This window comes from Grammomys surdaster, unplaced genomic scaffold (genome assembly GCF_004785775.1).
Source record: "Grammomys surdaster isolate TR1022 unplaced genomic scaffold, NIH_TR_1.0 330, whole genome shotgun sequence".
NCBI lineage: Eukaryota > Metazoa > Chordata > Mammalia > Rodentia > Muridae > Grammomys > Grammomys surdaster.
The window spans coordinates 1,319,718-1,342,403 of NW_021604749.1; the positions used below are offsets into that span (position 1 = coordinate 1,319,718).

The 22,686-nt window shown below is 47.1% G+C and overlaps 1 protein-coding gene across 1 annotated transcript in view; it reads right to left on the reverse strand.

The window, feature by feature from the left end:
• The window catches only part of Xylt1 (xylosyltransferase 1), a 288,836-nt gene extending 266,634 nt beyond the window's left edge, over nucleotides 1–22,202 (reverse strand). The window contains exon 1 of the mRNA XM_028778238.1: nucleotides 21,662–22,202. Within this exon, the coding sequence (XP_028634071.1) occupies nucleotides 21,662–22,009 (348 nt within the window). The 5' untranslated portion in view covers nucleotides 22,010–22,202. The remainder of the gene's footprint in view (nucleotides 1–21,661) is intronic.
• Between the last annotated feature and the right edge of the window lie 484 nt (nucleotides 22,203–22,686).

Genomic DNA, 22,686 nt, shown 5'->3' on the forward strand with positions numbered 1-22,686 from the left:
TGTCTACTTGCAAGGACATACATACTATTATATATGCGTGCTTGATAATCATCTTTTTTTCATGAAAGAATGAATGAATGGGGCAATTGCCTAATGGAAGACATAGCATTATTGTCACCTCATTTTGCACTAGGGTCATGAGGCCCCAACGACTCCAGCACCATTAAGCAAAGTTGTATGGAATGGCCCAGGTCTTTCTGTTACAGGGAGTGATTCTATGTTTGGACAAGCCACTATGGCATCTCCACTGTGGCTTGCCTACCCAGCCCATCTCTGCCTCCCTTCTTATGGGGCCGTGACAAGAACTTCATGAGATACTGACACCAGCAATATTTTAGATAAGAAAACATTTATATATTTTGTATTTGAAAAAAAAAAAAAACATCACAGTTTGAGTCTACAACACCCATGTCCCCACCCTCAGATTTTGACACTTGGTCCTCAACTGGTGTCACTATTTTGGATTGTGAAGCCTTCAAGAGGTGGAGCCTAACTGGAGGAAGTGGGTTCCTGGGCAGGTTCTGGGCATGGACATGGGCATATTATCCCTGGTTACTTCCTACTCCTACTGCCATCCTCTGCTTCCTTGCCCTCCATAATGAGAGCAGCCTTCCCCACACGTTCCTGCCTCTCTAATCTGACCCACCTGCTGTAACTGACAGAACCCTCTGGAGCCAAGATACAAAATGAGTTTCTCCTCCTTAGTTTCCTTGTCAGGGAGTGAGTCACGAGGACACAAAGGTGATTAAACAATAGCAACCTAATTAGGCTTCATAACGATTTTTCCAAAGGTGGGTCACAGAGATCCCCTTACCCATGCTAAGGTAGAGAGGGGCCAAGAGATTGATCCAACCCACACAAGCACAAGGGGCTGGGGATTGTACCATGGGTTCAACTGTGGCTCTCGATTCCTACTGAGCAGGAAGTGCTGCCTGCTCAGACACAAAGCAGGCATAGGAAGCCCAGACGGCCACATTCAGCAATCACAGTGAATCAGAAGGTTAGACCTGCTTCCAGAAACACCTACACCCTCCAGCTTCTACAGCTGTTCAGGCAGGGAAATAGAAGGCCCAGGAGTCTCTTCAAGTCTCTCCTCTAAAGACTCAGGGTCCCTCAGAACTATACTACCTGAGACTCAAGAAGGAGACTCATCAACCCTCTGTGGCAACAGTCCAACCCAGTCAGAGCCCAGCTGCCCACACTATTCCCAGAGCTAGGCCAACCACACAGTTGTCAAGTTCAGGGGCCACAGCCTGGTTCCCCAGACCAGACATGAGGAGATTCAGTATCCCTGGGCTGGAGAAGGCAGCCTCATTCCTACCTACTCCTGTCTCCTTCCCCCAGAGAATATGCAGATAGGACTCTCCGAAAATGCTTTTCACAACTCAGTTAGCAGGATCAATTAATTATTCACGGCCCTGCTTCTCTGCAAACTCATAGACTGTCACTGTCAGCAAGAAGGTTTCTGGACTCTGCCCAACAGCCCTGCTCAAGCTGCCAGGAGGCCTAGTGTGGGTTCTGCCTTCTTTATAACCATTGAAGCCCACCTCCCACTGCCCAACTCAGCACAGGGCTCAGGGACAAATAGGAAATCCCCAGGGAAGACTCCTAGGCATGGTGTGGCCTAGCCTGCCTGACTCACTCAGTTCTGGGGCAGAGTGTCTAACTCCATGCAATCCAAATGGGAAATAGAGCTCAGAATTCCCGCCCCTATGCCAGGCTGGGGTTGGGTCCTGCAGTACAGAGCCACACAGGCCGTGAAAACACTGAGTTCTACCAAATGAAGAGGGGGTGTTGGGAGGGCTGCCCAGACTCACTGTCCATCTGCCGAATTCGTAGTCAGAGACGCTTGAGACTTGGCAAAGACCGCCTGTGCTTTCTGTGGGAAAGCGCAAGGCTGTCTTCGGAAATATTTCCTCATCTCAGGGAGAAAAAGGCTAGTCCTCAACCCTTGGAAAATAGTGACAGACTCTGAAGTGAGACCCTTTGAAAGCTCTGAGTGCCAAGGCCTGAGACAACAAATTAACAACATGACAGGTTTAAAACTGCCCTGCACACTGCAGAGCCTTGCAGAGACACTGAGGCCCCTCTCCTGAAGTCAGAGGCCCCATCCCTAGTAAGATGAAGCTTGGATTTAATACAGTTCTGGAGCAAAAGAATATGGTTTGATGTGAAAGACATGCCCGCCTTTCATAAAACTCATTCTAGAATTCAAAAATCCTATTCTCTAAACATGTTCTCTCCCAGAACCATCACTACCTACAATAAAAAGCACTTTATAGTATGCAACACATGTCTGGGTACATGCTCAATAAAATACAATGTCCACTCACTTCATCTCTCCATAGAACCGTCTGCACTAGGTAGGTCCCACACACCCATTTCCCTGATGAAGCAGCTGAGGTCCTGTACATAACGTCTCTTCAGTCACACAGGTAGTAAGTGGCAGAGCCAAGACTTGAACTTAGGCATCCCAGTTTCAAAGACCTTGTGCTTACCACTACCCACTCCATTGCATTGTGTCTCCAATTGAGATGAACACAGACACTGTGGCATGGTATAAAAATGACACTTGTGTTGTCTTATACACACACACACACACACACACACACATTCTTCTGAGCTCAGGCATCCCTGAAGCCAGGCTTCTCTGAGTTTCTATCCCACTACAGCAGGTTACTGACTGGCATGCCCAGTGTGGATCTCAGATGTGATGACAGCTCTGACCACAGCCACAGTTCCTCCTTTGTTCAGTTTTCGGAAACCCAGGGATTATTCATTCATGGTGGAGACTAAGAAAATAATCTGCTGAGGAGGATGAAGCAGGTTAGACATATACCAGACACTCCATCACAGGTCGAAGGGGACAAGGAAGAATTCTGTCCCCAAGTTCACCTATATCAAGCCAGTCCCAAAGGCCCCTGAGAGAACTCAGCATTGGTGATGGCCATGTGAAGAACATGGGTCCCCGAGCCAGGCTGAGGGGTGATGCAGACCTTTTGCTAACCAGCTGTGCAACTCTGCTGGGTTAGTTCCCCCTCTCTGTATATCACTTCCTGCATCTACACACTCACTATAGAACAGCTGTGGCTAGACTCACATGACAGGGTGTCAGAGCATTAACTGCAAAACACATGGCATATAGCCAGCTGAATATTATCATCCCATCTCTCTCTCCCTCTCCCTATCTATCTATGAAACACCTCATGTAGCCCAGGCTGGCCTCAAACCCACAATGCAGCCAAGAATGATCTTGACTTTCTCATTCTCCTGCCTCCAGTCTAGATACTAGGATTCCAAGCATGCGCTGCCATGCCCAGTGTATGCCTTTCCCAGAGCTCCATTCATGCTAGGCAAATACTCTAAAAACTGAGACATATATTTAGTCCATCCTTATTAATAACACCCCCAACATCAGTATCAGTGTTCTATACACAAAATTCTAAGAACTCGTTCTCAAAATGTAATCGAAATATTTAAAAAGCTTACAGGAGACCATGTAGCGTGAGTTGACTCTAAAGGATCTAAGGGATATTGAGTCTTACACACACACACGTTTTTGATGTCACTAGGGATGGAACCCATGGCATTACACATGCTAGGCAAGTAAGTGTTCCATCATGGAGCTACATCTTGAGACCCTGAAGGCAGGGCTGCATAGTTCTTGCCTTTGAAGGAAATAAAAGCATTTTCTGAGCACTATTTGCTACTATCCCAGAACTGAGATGCATTGATGGTATTAAGGGGCCTGAGGCCAACTGTGATAGTCACAGGAACCTAATAAAAGGCTGGAGACTCTGAGGTTACGCCCAGACAGAGGGAGAGACTCCAGGAAAAGGAGTCTATTTTCATAAATAGCCACTGGACCAACCATAACTCACAGTGACATGAATTCCAGGAGCACTCTCTGTTGGGTACAGGAGAACAGACGTATGTGAAGAGGGTATAGCACACCAAGAGGATCAAGGCTGTTAAGAACTTGAGAGACAAAGAGATCATCCATCTATTACAGAAACAAACAGGCAGCAACCAAACCCAGAGAAGCATAACAAGGTCTAGCTCCAGAGATCCTGGCTTCTGTACATCCAGTTCACTTTGCCCTGCTTCATCATGGGAAGACAGGATACTGGCATAGCAAGCTCCCACCCATGCTATAGCCAAACCCAGGATGATAGTATCAGGTTGGGGTGGGCAAAAAAACACTATCAAATACAAATACCCAGAAGAGCTGGATCTGGTGGCACAGGCTTACCATCCTAGATACAGGCTGAAGCAGAAAGATTTGCAAGTCTGAGACCATTTTTAGCTACAGAATGAGTTCAAGGCTCACATGAGCTACATGAGATGATGTCAGAAGGAGAAGGAGGAGGAAGAGGAGGAGGAGGAAGAGGAGGAGGAAGAGGAGGAGGAGAAGGAGAAGAAGAAGAACATTATTAATCTGGTCTCATGCTAAGCTGTTAATGTTTCCAACATGGGAGAATGGCAGAGTGGTTGTCTAACCAGCATGAATGAAACCCTGGGTTCTATCTGCAGTACTGTAGAAAGAAAGAGGGGAAAGAAGGAAAAAAGGAGAGAAAGAGAAAGAAGGGAGAGAGAAAAGAAGAAAGAGAGAAGGGAGAGAGGATGGAAGAGAGAGGAAAAGAAAGAGGAAAGAGGAACAGAAGTAGTGTATAGGATACAGGACCTTTAGATGCAGGAATGAAGAATGGAAGGTCAGTGCTGGTGAGGTCATTCTGCAGGGGAAGTGAGAACCCCAACACCACTGCAGGAGGAAGAATAGTTTTCCTTGAGGATAGGTGCAGTAGACTTCCAAGAAATTCTATAAGACTTCAAGGTACAGGATGGTCTGTTTATGGTTCACCTTCTAGTCCCTTAATTTTCTGAGATTTTTAATAAAACAGGGCAAGGGACTAATTTTTTAATAAAATGAATATAGGAATATCACTGAAAAACTTGCATACCAGTGGCCTGAGCTATGAGGGGCTTTCATAAATTGAAACTACATCATTTGGATCCTGATTCACCCATATCCGCTTTTTCTTTCAGGATTCTCCCTTTCCTATTTTAGTTTATCCTCAACAACCATTTTAAAAGGAAAACTTAACCTCTCGCCTTTACCACTTTAATCTTCTATGTCTCAGATCGGAAGCTAACTGCTTTAAAGATGGGCTATGAATTTGCCCCTGGGAACCTGGTTAACCATGCCAGTCAGGCTGGGATGTAAGCTGTCCCCATTGCCACTGCATTTCATCTGAAAGTTCTATGCGATTTCTTCTTTGATATAAGAGTGATGTAGATGGGATTCTTTTTACTGTTTGTTTTTTTTTGTTTTGTTTTGTTGTTTGTTTGTTTTTGGTGGGGAGGAATGGGGCTGATGTGGCTCAGGTTGGACTCTGTGGTGGTTTGAGTGAGAATGGCTGCAGAGGCTCATACTTTTGAATACTTAGTCTCCAGCTGGGGGAACTATTTGGGAAGGATTAGGAAGTTTGGCCTTGATGAAGGAGTGGGCTCTGAGGTTTCAAAAGATGCCAGTGTCCCCTTTCTGCCTCCTATTTGCATAAGCTCTAGGCTGTTCCCATAGCCATGGGTTAGCCATGCCTTTGTTCCACCATCATGGACTCTAACCCTCTGAAACCATAAACCCAAGTTAAATACTTTCTTTAATAAGTTGACTTGGTCATAGTGTTTAATCACAGCAATAGAAAAATAAGCAAGACATCCCCCAAATAGCTATGTATTCCAAAATAAGCTTGAACTTCTCATCCTCTTGTCTGTTCCACTCAAGTGCTAGGATCACAGGCATGTGCTACCACGTCTGCTTTAAGCAAGGCTAGAGATAAAACCCCAAGGCTGTATGAACGTTAGGCAAGCACCCACCGAGCCAGATCCCCAGCCCTAGAAATGTCTTCTCAGTTTGCATTTCCATGTGGCTGCCTTCTAGAAGCGAATGTCCAACACCTCGTTATTCTATGAATGAGGCCAGAAGATTTCATCTTTTGAAGTAGATTAGCTTATTCTGAGATGAACTTAACCATTAATTTTATGTGGGCATCTCAGAACATCTAGAGCATGGTCTCTTCTGCATTGTATTTTGTTCTCTGAGACAAGGTCTTACATAACCCAAGCTAGCCTTAAATTCCATATGTAGCAGAGGTTGGCCCTGACCTCCTTACTCTCCTGCCTGCACCACCCAGGTGTTAGAATTACAAGCATGTATTACCACATCCTGCTTAGAAAGTAGGCTTGATAAAGAAGAGGTCACAGGGTTAACAAGATAGCTCATCTAGCTCGTCAGGTAAAGGAATTTGCCACCATGCCTTGTAACCGGAGTTCGATTCCCAGAACTCAAGTTAGAAGTGTTGCAAGTTGTCCTTTGATTTCCACACGTGTACCATGCCCCCCTCTCTCACACACACACCCCTTTATAAGGAGTTCTAAGGTTTAATAACTGTAAAGCTGGAATTGGGGAGCAAAGCCACCTAGACTGAAGGGTTAAGTAGTTCATATCTAGGAAATTTACATTCAGGGTCATAACTCTATGTTAAAAACTACAACTGAAACTGACCAACATTGAGTCATATGTAACAGATTGTGGCTGAATTGGGGTTTCACGTGCACTTTCAGGGCAAAAATCCATATTTCACCCCCCACAAAAGTAACATCAGCAAGCATATCCTCTTGTGACATAGGTGAAGTCCTCTCATTGTAACCAGCAGGACCTGGGGCCAGGCTTCTTAAACAGGCAAAATGTTACTCTTCTGGGGAGGGCTGGCTGGAAGACAGAGCTGACATGGCTCCTTAACAAGCCCCAGAAAGAATATGAAGTCATTGTATTTAGCCAGTGCCAAGGAAATTCGAAAGACGATGAATCGAAGGGAATCCTTCTCCCAACCCTGTCAGTGGCTGTGACTGAAGAAGTGGGACAGTAAATAGAAAGTGACTGGGGTTCAGAAAGCAAGGCAGATCCTGGGCCGCCAAGCAATGCTGACACTGCACAGAGAGCCAGATCCTCAGACGGAGGCCAAAGCTCTAATGTTCTGCGGCCCACAACATATGCAGTCCCTGAAGGGACACTTCGGCACAGCATTTCAATGTAACTGACACATGCCACTGCAGGCTAGAGATCTGATGGGGGAGGCAGGGCTGTGCTCATCTGCTTCCCAGCAAGAATAGCAGAACAGCTAGGGATAAAGAGAAGTCAATCAAAGTGGAAAGTGATGGGGATTGGAAAGAAAGAAAGAAAAAAAAAAGGCCTAATTCTTCCAGACTTGTTTTGCTGAGTAAAGATAACAGCTTTCTGGACCATATGACTTCAGCATAAGAAATTAAATGATGGCATCGTTTCCCAAAGTAGTTAACGTCAGGTGCTCCCAGCAGCCTTAAAGGAACTAACAGTAACCAAGGAATACATCACAGTTGTACAGATTCCTATTCTACAACACTAATTACGGACATAAGCCTCCTCCTGCAACCTCAACCTGGGAATCCATCACCGGCCTCCACTCCTTGGTGTGAAAGAAGGTAAGGTTTCAAAGTCACAGCTCATCTCCAAACCAGACATTTGGAAAAGAAAAACAAAGCAAAACAGTAAGTAAATTGATTTTGCTCATGGATATTTATCTAACCAATGCCTGTGTGTTCATCAAAGACACCTATGCAAGTGCTCAGGGTAGAGCTGGAGAGATGGCTCAGCAGACAAGCTGCAGACCACCATTCCTGATGAGCCTGAGTCCCACCCTGGGGACCTACATAGTAGAAGAAGGCAGTTGACTCTTGCAAGTTATATTCTGAGCCCTGTGGACTCCCCCTGCCTGTCAAACACACACACACACACACACACACACACACTAAATTCTAATGTAGTAATTTCTTCGTAAAGAATGTTCATAGCAGCACTATTCCTAATGGCCACCAACTAGGGGCCAGCTAAATAACCACGAACAAGCAGCTTGGAAGTGTAGGGTTTGCTGAGCCTGGACCAGCCCCAGGTTCCATGCCCAGCACTGAGAAGGGAAGTAAATAAAAGTTAGAACTATAATACATCTTCACAATCAAGGCAGCTTACAGTCCAATCAGCTTCATAGAGAGAACCTCAGCAATCAAATTAAATTAGCTAGGCATCCTTCAGTGTGGCCAGGCTCCAGCAGAGGCTAGTGTCTTCTGGACTGTTTAATAATAAAACACAGGTTGCAATTATTTTCCTCCAGCTGACATTGTGTTTGTGTCTAAAGTGACACCCATCTGATAGGCTGAAGGACAGGGCCACCATTCAAATCCAGCATCCCTGGGATGACACACTTCTCTGTCACCAGAGCTCCTACAGTGGACTTTGGCTACCCATTCCACTCACAATAGCAGCTGGCAAAACACGTGGCCTTCAACCTGCAGCCAAACCTCCACTGGACGTTCAGGAAGGGAAGGGCCAGGCCTGGCTTCCATGCATTTCCCAGAGAATATGTGGTTAATTATTTTTCCCTCTGTAAGCAACTGGGTATCCCTGAAATTCGAGTCCGTAATAATTGCTGTAATTATTATTTTAATACAAATCAGAAACTTATCAAAATACTACACCATGGATGTTACTTCTCATTCCCACTGTGGATGGAGGGTGCCTGCCACTGGCCCTGCCCAGATTCGTGAGGATGGGAGTCAGGGCTTCTTGTCACAGAGGCTGCCAGGTCTGAATGTATGAAATCTTCCTTTAGCAACAGTAAGTTACACTCTGGTTTACACCCCAGCTTGATCCTGGCTTGGTGCTGGGTCTCAGTAGTTCCATTCACACAATGGGCAGATGGGGCCAACTTCATAGTAGAGGGATTCTGCACAGTGGCTCAGAGAAACTGCTCTGCCAAAATCATCTACCAGAGATATTAATAAAGAAGACCCTGGCACATAAAACCTGAGTGTGTCAAGGTACATATGTAATCCCGGTGCCTGGGAGAGGGTGACAGGCAGACCCCAGGGTCTTACTGGCCAGCCAGAGTCCTGAATCAGAGAACTCTAGATTCAAGGAGAGCAGAATATACCCAACATTGGCCCATAGCCTCCACCTCCACCCCAACACAAACACATATGCACCCCCATACACACATACACTCCTTTCTATGGAGCCCAGAATTTTGACATACAGGCTCCCAGATCATGCTGCCTGAGTCATATTCCAGTGTTGCTTGTCTTATAGCTCAGGGGAATTCTTTATTCTCCCCAGTCCTCAGTCTCTTGAGAGAAATAAAGATCAGGGAATAAAGTAAGTGGGAATTGGCATAGCAGCCACTTGATAAGGCTGATTGAACCTGATAATCCCTGATATTCCGCTTAGCACGGCACACACTGACTTCTCACAGGGAACCACAATTGTTAGCATGTTATTGTGATTTGAGTTAACTCAAATCTTGTCAAATGGCCCACAAAAGCTGACGCTACGTTAAAGGTGTAGTCCAAAGTGGCTCAGCTGAAGGGGATAGAGTCTGTAGGGGGCGAGGCCTCACTGGAGCAAGCTAGGTGACCAGCAGCAAACCTTCTTCCTGCTTTTAGAATGTTATGAGGTGGATGGCTCCCTTTACCACACTCTCCTGCCTCATCACAGGCTCAGTGGTGCAGAAAGCCAGGTAAAGAAACTATCCCAACCCTTGAGCCTCAGTCAATTTCCTTGCCTTCCAGTGGGCACTTTGCCACAGTAAACGGAAGTTGACTCACACAAACTCCAACTGTGGTTTCAAGTGACACAGATAGACAGGGTGGCCCCAGGGCAAGCTGGAAGTCCCAGCAGAAAGGAAAGTCACACCTTCCTCCTGCAAACTGTCACCTTTCCAGAAACAAAGGCCAGAGTCCAGCAGTAGCAGGCACTCCACAATAGATTAAGATTTGAAGTCAGTGGTTTTGGCTAACAACTGGATGTTTAGAAATTACCTATTTCTTTCACAGGAAGGAGGAGGAGAAGGAGGAGAGACAGAAGATGGGAGGTGCTGTGCATCTCTCACCCACAGAGCTAGGTTTGCTCCTGGCTTCTGGCTTCCCCACTACTTTCAGCATCCACTTTTGTTTGAGCATCATCTCCCCCCAAACACCCCCAAAAAACCGCTGTCTTCTTCCAGATCCTTCTGCTGGCTGACAGTTATGAACCTTCCAAAAGCTCCAGCTGCCACCAGCTTCCTGGTGGGGGGGAAGTTAGTAACAGAAGCCAGGCCCACCTGCAAATCGCTCAGTGGTTGCTGAACCCCCGTTTTTGCATGGTTCCCACCCTCCTCAAATTGTCTTCTCTTTGCCTTCTACTTAAGAAGTGGGATGCTAGGAGAGGACCTAGGTGAGAGGCTGGCTCACATCAGACTCGGAGTGAAGTCACCTGTGAGCCAAAGGGGCTCTCTGTGTCTTTGACACCAGCTGTCTCTTCCCAGCCAGCGATAAAAGGCAGTATGAATGAGAGGCAATGAATAGGCTTTTATTTCATACTGAACATCTGCAAAGCCTGGTCCTTCATGAAAAAATAAAAAACCAACCAACAAACACACACAAGACAGCTAAAAGTCTGGCAAAGGGAAACAAAACAAAACAACAAAAAAATATTTCTCATGACATCTCTAATTAATAAAACCCCATTTCACCAGTAAAGATGAAGATAGAAAGAGTATCTTTCACATCCCTGAAGAAAGGGTACTTAATGAGGTAACCACCATATTTCTTGATCTATCTAAGGGGATTTTAATACTATCCTTAAATGTACAAAGAGCTCTCCATTACAAAAGCCGTTGTTTATTTTATGAACGCCAGTGCGGTTGAGTGCTGAGACGGTGTGAAATGATCTCGCTGTCCTTGGGTTTTCCTCATTCCCACCTCCCTCCTCATGAGATGATTAGGTGTCCCCATTGCCCTTTAGAGATGCTCCTGACATCTGCGTGGTGACTCTGTGACCTTCGACTCTGAATTGCAGTCTTGGTTTTGGGTTAAGTTAATGCAGCTGTTTTCCAGTCTGTCCGGGGACTCATTCATCACAGCTAATTTCATGTTCAATACATATCGGACCAAGCAGAGAACAGGGACTCAACAGGAGGCATGAATCCCAGAGACTCACAGGAAGGGCTGGGAACTAAACCGAGGAGGAGAAACCTGGGAGTCCTCCGTGGGAGCCTGTACAGAAGCAGCAGAGTCACGAAAGCCCTGGATCTCAGAGAGCCTAGTTCACTCCCTTCCAACAGCCCAGAGCACGGTTCCTTACAGTGTCTACCTTAATCCTTTTCCACTGGGACTTCAGAACAAAACAACACAGCTATGTACTCATTTCTGTGTGTGCATATTCATGAACATGGGGATAAGTGTTTCCGGAAGTAAGAGGACAAGGCCAGGTGCTGTTCCACAGGCATCGTGAATTTTGAAACAGTCTCTCACCGGCCAGAGCTCACCGATCAGGCTGGCTGGCCAGTGAACCACAAAGAGTCAACCGTCTCTTCCTCTCCAGCACACTACATCTGTTCAGTTTTTTTTTTATTTGTTTGGTTTGGTTTTGCTTGTTTTGTTTTTAAGGTGTGTTCTGCAGATCAAATCCAGGCCTTGTGTGGTAAGCACTTTGCAGACTGAGCCATCTCCACAGCCTTAGCATAGAACAGCCAACACTCTTCAAACAGGTTAATGGACATGCACAAGATGTGATACTCCTTGACAGCCTTTCACCAAACTCAGTTGGGACCCAGTTAAAACTGGGTTCGGCACTATGATGTTTATAGACTGGTAGACAATTTCTTTCTACTTTCTTGCCATGTTATTCACATGTGAGGCCACAAGAGCATTGAGGCTGACATTTTGGTGGCCTTGTTAGCTGTATATATTTTCCTTAATATGCATTTCAAATACCACAAAACTGTTAGTAGTATTTTTAAATGTGCCACCCAAGAAGCAGGGGAGAGATGCACCAGCAAAGTCACAGGTGCCATTTTTTGGTCTGAGTATGGGAGTCTTGGGTGTGCTCAGTTTGTGACCATTCACTAGACTGTACATGGAGAAAGGAGAAGGGAGAGAGAGAGAAAGAGTAAGAACTCACAATGTAAGGACATGTGGAACACATAAGTGGATGGTGGGGGTGGGGCAGGGATTCTAGATATCCTGCTGCCACAAAGTGGAAACTTCACAACTACAGAATGCTGGATTCCATTTTTTATCCCTGAGGTTCATCTTCTGAGTGACCTGCTATTTGAGAGAAGTTGAGTACTCTGGGGATCTACCACCTCCATCATGTAGAGTGTACTTGAAAACAGTCGCAGTAATGAGCAACACGTGGCCACTCTCAGCTGTCTACAATGATCACAAATTTCTAGCAAACAGGTAGCAAACCGATTAGTAAATGAGTTTTTAAAAATGATCTTGGGAGAGGGATCTAAGAATGGAAGGGTTCAGGGTATGACCATTTCCAGCTTGGCTGTTCGTAACAAACAAAATGTGACACAGGACTCTTGTGACATTTAAAAGAATTGTAGAAGTCCACTTAGCCTTATGGTACTTAATATATGGGCTGATTTGCAATACCATGAATGGATGGATGGATGCAAGGACAGACAGAAGGGTAAATTGATGGATCATTCATGTATATGTAGATGAATTGATGGTGGATGAACAGAAAAATTGATATGCAATACATGCATGTGTGGTTAAATGTATGGGTGGATGATGGATGGGGGATGGATAGATGGGTAGGTGCATGGGATATATATATATATATATATATATATGTATAGGTGGGTGGATGGATAGGCAGGTGGATAGAAGGATGAGTGGGTGGGTAGATGAATAAATGGATGGGTGAATGGGTGGATGGGTGGGTGGGTGTGTGGGTGGATGGATGGGTGTGTGGGTGGATGAATGGGTGGGTGGCTGGATGGGTGGATGTGTACATGGATAAATGGATGGGTGGGTGGATGGATGGGTGGGTGGGTGGATGGGTGGATATATAAATAGATGGATTTCGGGAATGATGATGCACAAATGGACGGATGTGTGTATGAAGGCAAAACAGATATTGACCATGGGCCAGAGTTACTTTTCATTACCAAGGCCCATGAGGCTACAAAGTCTCAGACAAGGAAACTGAGCCTCTAATAAGTAAAGACAATGCCAAAGCCTGGCCTATATCACAAATGGCACAGAATCTGCCTCTTGGGCTGCAATTGGCTGGCCACACTTACTATTCTGTAGGTTCAGCCTTTCAGCTACAGGATGAGGCGCTTAGACCTCATGAGTGGAACAGATCAGCCCTTTGGTCAGGAGGTTCTGAAATGGCAGGAGACTAGAAAGCTTCTGAGCACCTTGATGACAGTGTCACTCCCATTTTCCCAAAGAATGCCTTTCTCTTGTGTGCAAGAGGTCATCTCTCATCCAAGCCCAGAAGAGAAGAATGTTCAGCTGGCAGGCTGCTTGTGATTGTGATTCTAACCCTCCCTTACCTGCTACACTCCTCCTCTAGGAGGGCTTGGAGCACTGAATGGATGGATTCACTCATTCATTAATTAATTCATTTGTTCGTTCATTCATTCATGGATACAAGGAGAGCCTCATGGATACATGGATGATCAGATGGGTTGGTGGGCTGACAGATGGGTGAATGGATAGGTGAATAGATGTATGTAAGCTTACATGAGTAAATGGGATGAAACTGGGCTAAAGTCAAAAGATTTACAACAGTGAACTAGACAGAATCTCAGACAGTCTTTGTAGTCACCACCTTTCAACTCCTAGTTTGGACTCTTCTCAGAAATTTAACTTTCACCCAATTCATTGCACAAGGTTATTATTTGTAACCAGTAAAAACAGAGAGGAGGCACCAGTCTTCACTTGTAGGCTGGTAAAAGATTCGGTAGGAGTGCAACTGTCTAGTCAATCCACAGTTGTCTGATACAAGATAAACAGTCAAGAACGCTCGTCCCCCTACTTGGCACGTCATTATCACAGTTGGCATGTGAACATGTCTTGGGTAGGGAACCATTACATCCAAGTTGACTTTACAGCCCAGGTTCACAGGAAAGATCCCCAAGTAGACACAAATATATCTTAGCACCCTGCTTCATTAGCATCCCCTGTCACATTAGCCCAGATGAGCCAGGGTCACCTGACTGTGGCAAGCCAGATTTCAGCAGGAACAAATCCACTTCATTGCCTTCAAGAGGCCTGACTGGATAGGGAGACACTCTCAAAAGAATTAATTGAGAATAAGTTCTCTCTCATCTTTCTCCTTCTCGGGGATCTGTGCTTCTAGACTCTGGTTCTGATTGGTCCCTCCCCACTGGTACAGCGACACCCACCTGACTCCCCCCCCACCTCCTTGTAAGTCTTTGGTTGATGATAGAAGGATGGGCTAGCCACAAGGATGACAGAGGAACAGCCCAAGGAGGCAAATAAGTAAGTACTGCCTGTTGCAAGAGGAAGGAAGTACCTACATGGACTGCATGTTCACAGAGATAACCCTTGCTGCAATGGCCCAGGCCCTGGGATCCTCCAGAGATAACAGTTGGGCAGTTGACTGGAGAGTGGAGTGGCAGGAACAGCTGTGGAGACATTTTCCACTGGTCTGGAAACCTTACCCAACATCCCGCTGTCCCTTGTCCCTCGTCCTGAATCCAGGACTCCCTTTCTGGCAAGACTCGGGTCAGTTACTCTGTAGTGAGTTTCACTAGAGGCCACACTTCTCTCTTTCTTTTCTGGAGCCATAAAATCTTGTCTTCAAATGGGATGCAGAGCAAAGGTTACAACACAGTAGAAAGCGGGATGAACAAGCCTACATACCCAACATGGGACTGGAGGAAAGAGCGTCACACTGCGTCATACTTAATAGTTTATCAAACGCAAGAATTTTGTTCAAAATGTAGTTTTTGGTGCTCTCCTCACACAAACAAGGGGCAGACACATGGTATGAGGGACGTGTTCATTTGCTGGATTACAGAAACCTTTTGCTGTCATCATTGTTACCTTGTTATGTTTTGTTTTTCTGTGTGTATGTCAAAGCATCTTGCTGGACTCTAAAGACACTAAAACAAAATCTTGCCTTTGGGGTTTGGCATTTTGTTGGGATCCTTGGAGTTATAGAGTGCTAAGGTCAGAAGGCAACCTCTGCAAGGCCTTAGACAGCAGAGAATGTAGAGTAGACCCTTCAGAGTGTGGGCTGCCTGGATTCAGATCTCAGCTCTGCAGCTTACAACTGTGCTGTTCACATCGTTCTTCCGGGATCTGGCTCTTCTCAAGAGTCTGCACACTTTTAGGAATCTGTTAAGATGGAGCAATGACTTTCAAGAAGCATATGGCTGCGTGAGGGGGTTTGAAAAGCTGTACAGATAAGGCACTCAGAACTCCGGGCAGCACTGAGCAAGAAGCAGCCTGGGACTGGTTCCCAGTTTCTTCATCTATATGAGCACAGCAGCAGCCTCCTCCCACAGTGCTGGCAGGGTCCAGTGACACAGGGGGATGGTGTCTATGGAACTCTTTTTTATGTCCAACCTGTCTTTTTTATGACCACAACTAGTCATCAAAAGACCAATAATTCCTAATTAGGTACTCTCAGTTTCAACTTTGTATGAAATGCGTAACAGAACATCTTGCTTCCTGGAATGGAGGTGTAGATAGATGAATAGAGTGATACAGAGACACAGACAGACAGACAAGCAGTCCCACACATGTGCACACGTGCACACACACACATGCACACATGTACATACACACAGACACACACACACATACTCTTACACACACACATATACACGCTGGGTCGGAATTTGGTGGAATAAGTTTCATGGATGCAAAGTACCAAAATAATGCCAGACATACAGCCATCGAAGGCTGGTCCACACCAAAAGATCCTCAGATGTTCCACTGCACTCAAAAGCTATTGTAATCAAGTAACTTTGAAAAAGCAAATGTTTATGCCAAACATTCTAGGTTTTCCTTCTGAGAGAGCAGCTGACACTGAAGCATCATCAGTCTGTGGCCAGAGCAAACCAGTTCTCACGAATCAGTCAGTACCCTTCTCCCTCTGCACACTACAGAGGTGGCTCCAAATTGCAGAGAAGCAGAGAGAGACCTGCCCAGGCCATGGAGAGAAGACAGTACAAAGCAGGAATCTGACCCTCTGTACACAGAGAATATCCTATTGACTCTTAAATTTGTGTTGGGCCAATCACATGTTCCAGGCATGGTGGGACACTTCTATAATCCCAGCACTGAGGTGGTGGTGAGAGACAGAGTTTTGGAGCTCACTAGTGTGCCAGCCTTGCAGGATCAATGGGCTTCAGGTGCAGTGAGAGACCTCACTTCCCTCTGTCTCTTTAAATCAGTTTTTGTCACAGGTGGTATTGGTTACCGATTCCTTTCACTTTCTCCAAAGTCTTTGCCCTTTGTCGTGGTAGACAGTCATTAGAAATGAAGAGATGGGCTAGAGAGATGGCTCAGCAGTTAAACACACTGGCTGGTCCCCCTGAGGTACTAAGTTCAATTTCCAGCACTCACGTGGCAGCTCAAAACCCACTATAACTATAGATTCATCTGGTCTGATGCCCTCTTCTGTTGTGCAGATGCAAACACAGACACAATACTCATATACGTCCTTAAAAAGAAAAAAAGAAGGAAGAGATGGGCTGGGCGATGGCTCGGTTTGTAGAGTGCTTACAACACAAACCTGAGGATCTCTAGCACCCTAGTGAAAAGCCAGGCATGGTGGGGCACACCTACAATCCCAGCACAGAGACGGTGGGAATAGACAGCTCCTGGAGCTCACTGGTGAGCCAGCCTGGCGAAATCAGTGAGCTTCAGGCTCAGTGAAACTCTTGTTTCAGAAATTAAGCTTGGCAGTGACAGAGGAGGCTTCTCAACATTAATCTTTGACCTCTACACATGCACATATCCACATCACATGCCCACATGAACATGTACACACACACACACACAGAAAGAGAGAGAGAGAGAGAGAGAGAGAGAGAGAGAGAGAGAGAGAAAGGCAGGGTCAGGGGGAGAATAAAAAGGGAGAGAGAGTGTAAAGAACAATCTAAAGGCTGGAGAAGCCCCGCCCTTCACAGTTACATTGGGTGGGGCATCTTATCTTCTCTGCACGTAGATTTACAACCTCTCTCATTGCCAGCAGTTAAGAGTAGATGGGTAGAGTCTTAATACAGAGGTAAGCTTAAGGATAGTTTGCATTCTAAGTTGCACACACACACACACACTGATATCAGCTTTCTAACTCAATTCATTATATTTTTTTCCTGTTAAAAACATGGATCAAAGTTAAATAATTCCCAGAAAATAAGAATTTTAAGCCTCAGTTGGCCTCCTGTTTAAAGATGAGCAAGCATTTTACTACTCAACCTTTTAAGAGATTGTTTTTAATGAATTGATAGCCTAGAGAGAACAGGAAAGTGACCACATACGTGCATATACACCCGTGAAATGTCCTACTTCTTAAATGCTCTAAAACGCAAATTTCCCAAGCATAGCCATGACATGACGAGTGGAAAATTTTAACCTGCTTCATATGATAGGTCACAGTTAAAATGCAGGCACAAATCATGTACAAAATTACCTTTAGGCCATGTATATAAGATATATATCATATAAATATATTTGATAATTATGATATATAAATATCAAATTATGATAATTATGATATATAAATATCATATATAAATTTATATCATATAAATGAATTGTTCAAGCCTGGTGTGGTGGCGCATAGCTGGAATCTCAGAAGCGTCATGATTTAGACATTAGTCTGAGCTACACTGCAAGATGAAAAAAAGGAGAAACGGGAGGAGGACAAACAGGAGGAGCAAAAGAAAGAAGAGAGAGAGAAAGGAGAGAGAGAGAAAGGAGAAAATAATAATAAGATATAAGAAAGAAAATAATAATTTTATTTAATTATTTTGTGTTTAATTATCTTGGGTGCTATCCTATCTTTTTATTTATATGCTAATACTCCAAAGTATCTTGAACAATCAAAGTTTTGAAACAATCCTTAATTCAAAGTATTTCAGATAATGGATATCTAGCCTGTATTTATTATCTTATTATTAAATTAAATGACTACTACTTATCTATTTTATTTAGCATTTCCAGTATGTGGTAAAGCAGTCGGCAATATATCTGCAGCGAGATAAATATTGTTCAAGGATGCACAGTTCTGTATACAAAGTGTCGTGCTTTGCTCAGACAAAATATTTCACTGGAAGTGTGGAGGAAACAAATCAGCCATCAAACACTCTCTGTTCTCTCTGCAAACATTTGGATAGAAAGAAAAGCTTTGCCTCCAACGCTGCTGGAACCCTCTTGCAAGTCACTGCTAATGTCTGAAAGAGTCCGGAGTTATCTGAGTAATGTGAAGAATGAGAGATCTCTGCTGAAAAAAAATCAGCATTTCAAAGGGGTCAGATCATACAAAAACGGCATTCTACTGTAAGCGTGCAGTAGGCAAGGACACTAAAAAATTAGACTTCTTAAAGGAAACTTACTAAGTACCTTGACTGACAGTGTATCTCAAGACACAAGTGATAAATGTTGGGACTATGGGGACGTTAGCAACCGAAGAGAAAATATAGGTATGGCATCCACAGCTTCCATTTCCTCCCAAGTCTATTGAAGGACTTCTGCTGGCTGATCTTTCTGACAATTCACACACACACACACACACACACACACACACACACACACCCCACTACTCTCCCTCATCTAAGGCTCAGTGCTCTCTGTTTTATATTCCGAGACTACAGTAAGTTCGTTCCTTACTGAGGCCAAGAGAAAACACCCCGCTACAGAACCCAGCTGTAATTTGCATCAAGCTGATACATAAAAGCTCAGAGACGCTGAGAGGAAAAGAGGACACTAGCAAACCTTTGCAGGGATGCCATCTCACCACCCTCATCTCACCCACCCTCTGACCCTGCCTGCGTACAAACCTGAGTGCTCCTCACTCTCTTAAGTGCCTCCAATGTCCAGCCACAGGTACAATCTCTATACCTGGACGCTGCTCTCCAAACATAAAAGGCTCACAATTCAGAAGTTGGAAGATGGGAAAGCAGCCAGGAGAAGCAGCTAGGTATGGATTAGGAAATACTCTAGCCATAACAGCTGCTCGACACCCTTTGCCACACACCCATGGAAGCCATGACTGTTCACCCTACCCTACCCCAGTCTGCCACAAAGCACGGCACAGAGACAGACATCATGATCCAAGCATACGCTTCCATGGTATTTGCAAAAGCCATCTGGAAAAATCACAGTGAGTGTGTGTGTGTGTGTGTGTGTGTGTGTGTGTGTGTGTGTGTGTGACACTCCTGAATGTCACCCCGAATCCCTCTGCAGCATCATGCATGCAGTCAGCCCAAGCAGGGTCCAGAAATGAACAGCATGTTGCAAGGGCCTCCGTGGTGGTTAGCAGTCTGTGGCTCTCTCTGTCTGTATCCCAAGCTCCATCTCTGATGGACTTTGGGAACAGCCTGCCCCCTTCTGGTCTCCTTGAGCTCCATGAAAGGGCAGGGGTTGAGGTGGGCACAACTTGAGGAGGACAGACAGACCCCCTAGGCTCTAGCCATTCTGTGCACACTGCAGCTCCTGGGAATGGATGGGAGAAAGGAGGAAGAGAGGAGAGTGACACGCATGTGACAAAAAGTGAAGGAACAGCAACAAGACCGGACAGTCGAGAACAACCAGGAATGGGAAAGCAAAAGAAAAAAAGAACAAAATGTATATATAGCTACACGGGAAGATGAAGAAACGAAGACATGGGAAGATGCCGGTGGGAGGATATACCGGGAATCACAGGTAAGAGTAAAATTGCAGACAAGCTCTGCTGCTATGACTGGGAATCGAAAGACACGTTTAAAAGAGTAAGTGACACCTTGCCAACCCACCTTTCCCATTCCAAACCTGATGTGACTGGTCTAGGACATTAAAGATTACTCCTAGGTGAACACACAATCAGGGGTTGAGCATCACTGCTCAGAACATCGAGGAATTACAAGGAAATCAGCAGTTGGTTTCTTTTCCTGCCTTCTCACTAATCTCAACAGGTGGTCTATATACCCTGAAAGTACCTCCTGAACCCCGTTTGCAAAAGGTACAGCAAGTCCATGGTCCCCTCCCCACACTCTCTGATTCCACAGTGGGCCAGCACTACATGCTCTTAGCCCCTCCCACCTCCCAGTAGGTCTCCAATTTCAGAAAGAACGTGTAATAGCATTTCCCCCCCAGTTGGAACACATGATCGACTCCAGGAGTTCAAAGGCAGTGAGTGCCTGGGTCCCCTTAGCTGTAAAAAAGGCTTGGGGACATTGAGAATGCTCAGATTCTCATCCACAAGCCTCACCACAGATGAGGGTTACGACTTCTCCCTGGTAGCTACAGAGCAGCCAAATGCTCTGTCAGAGCAAGTCCTGAGACTGCTTCAGCCCACAGACACAAAGAGCTGCACTCAGGCAACAAGGGTCAAGACAATCCCGAAGAACTTAAGCTCATCAGAAAGCACTTCTGATACGGCTGTGTAGTTGTGTCTAGGCATTCTTCAGCAAGAACTTCCAGAGTGGCAAGCAATAACAAGGACTGTTCCCTCCCTACAGATCCTAGAAACACTCCCCTGGTGGCTACTGTCCTTCAGATGCTGGGCAGTTCTCTGCAGGGAACTGGGATGATGGACAGTGAGTCACACGGCATATCACACCAGCCTAAAGACAGACAGACACTCATTCCCACGCAGAGCAGAGACCCTGTACAGTAGTTAGGGACTCGGACCTCCTGCCCTCCTAGCTCAGAAAAAGGTGAAACAGATACCCTAAAAGAAGTTGGGGATAGGGGAGGAAGACAAGCCGGTGCTCCACCTAGACAACCAGATGGTACTAGTAGAAGTGTGGAAGACAGTTTCAGTGCCCTGACTATCCACATCCGAGAAGAGCAAAGCACACTGGGAGGTGTGGTGATAGTGTGGCCAGACAGACAGTAAGTTCAACGGGCCACCCATATCAAGTCAGAGACAGCCAGCTGCGACCAAGGGGCAGTAACCTGAAGCTGCAAATCCAGGAGGAGGCGGTCATGGAGGGCAAGAGATGGCAAGGTTAGGGACTGAGGAAGGTAAGGACTGGGGAAGGTGGAGAAAGGAGAAGCAGACACCCAGAGATGAAAACAGGACCCAAAGTCAGATCAGGCAAGCAGGACTCAGTGTTGATTTGGGTACCAGGGACGTGGTGGAGGACTTGACACACTCATTCCAGGTCTCTTCTCAGCCCACAGCAAGCAGCTCAGACCAAAGAGACTGCGTGGAGAACTACCCTTGAGCAGCGGCTAAGGATCCGGTCACGATCCGATGCACGCACTCGAGTGGGGAGTGAGACATCAACGCCCCTACCCAGAGAGCAAGGAGGATGCCCAGCAAGTGATAGGGAACAGGACCCCCTAGAAAGCGAGTCTCTTCTGGAGCTCACTTTCCAGACCCCAAGGGGGCGGTCCTCAGACTCCGCACAGAGCAGCGCAGCTCAGTGCACGACCCTGCAGCTGCCCAGGGCAGCCAGAGGCAGCCAGAGGCAGCCAGGGCGCAGAGTCCCTTCGGATATCGGGACTTGGGTGGCCAAGACCAATGGGAGGAGTGGGTAGAGTCGCCCATCTGTCTCTCTGTCCGCGCAGTTCGCGATCCCCTTTCCAAAGGGCACCTTACCCTCGCCCGAGCGGCTAGTGCCCCGCGGCTGGCAGGCTGCTGTGCGCGGGCTCCTCCGGGGCCGCCTCCCCGTGCTCCTCCTCCGCCGGCTCGGCCTCCAGGTCCTCCGCGGGCTGCGGGCAGATGGGCAGCCAGGTCCCTGCGCTCCCGGCGCGGGGCCGCGGGCTGCTGCTGCTGCTGCTCGGCTGCTCCCGCCGCTGCCCCCGCGCGCCGCTGCTCTCCAGCCCCGGAGTCCAGGCTGCTGAAATTCCACACCACCAGCGTCTGCAGCAGCAGCACCATGAGCGCCGCCAGCAGCGCCGAGTGCGAGCGCCGCGCCAGCCTCCGGGCGCACGGCGCCGCCACCATCTTCCGCGGCGGCCCGGGGCGAGCGGGGTGCCGGGACACCCCGGTGCGCGCTCTATCCCGGGGGCTCCGCGCTCGGGCCCCGCCGTCGTCTCCCGGGCTCGCGGCTGCTTCTCCTCCTGCTCCTCTCCTCCACCACCTCCTCCTCCTTTCCTCCTCTGCCGCCGCCGCCGCCGCCTCCACCGCCGCGGCGCGGAGTTTTCAGACGGGCAGGGACCCGGACGTCACCAGGAGGAGGGGAAGGCGGGAGGCGGGCGCGGGGAGGCCGCGGAGGGGGCGCGGCGCGCGCGCGCGGGGATACGGCTCAGGGAAGGAGCTGGCCTCACGCGATTCCCTTCTCCCTGGGCCAGGGTCCCCAACTCACACCCCAGGATTCTAGGGAGGGCGTTGGGGGTACCAGGGCTGGGGAAGGGGCCACCAGGGACGCGGGCCTTGGGCAGAGGGCGGGGCCTGGAGGAGGAGCCGAGGGCAGCGTGGGGAGGAGAAGGTGAGGGAGGGGGTGGGGGCGAAGGAAGCAGACAGACACCCCCCAGAACAGGCGTGGGAACAAGGTAGGGGTTCGAAAAGGCCGGTATAAGGGGTAGAGAGAGAAAAAGTGGAGGACAGACAAGCCAACAAGGCAGCTCAGCTTGCGGAGATCAGGAAAAGGGAAAGAAGGGTCCCGAGACCCCGTGTTCCAT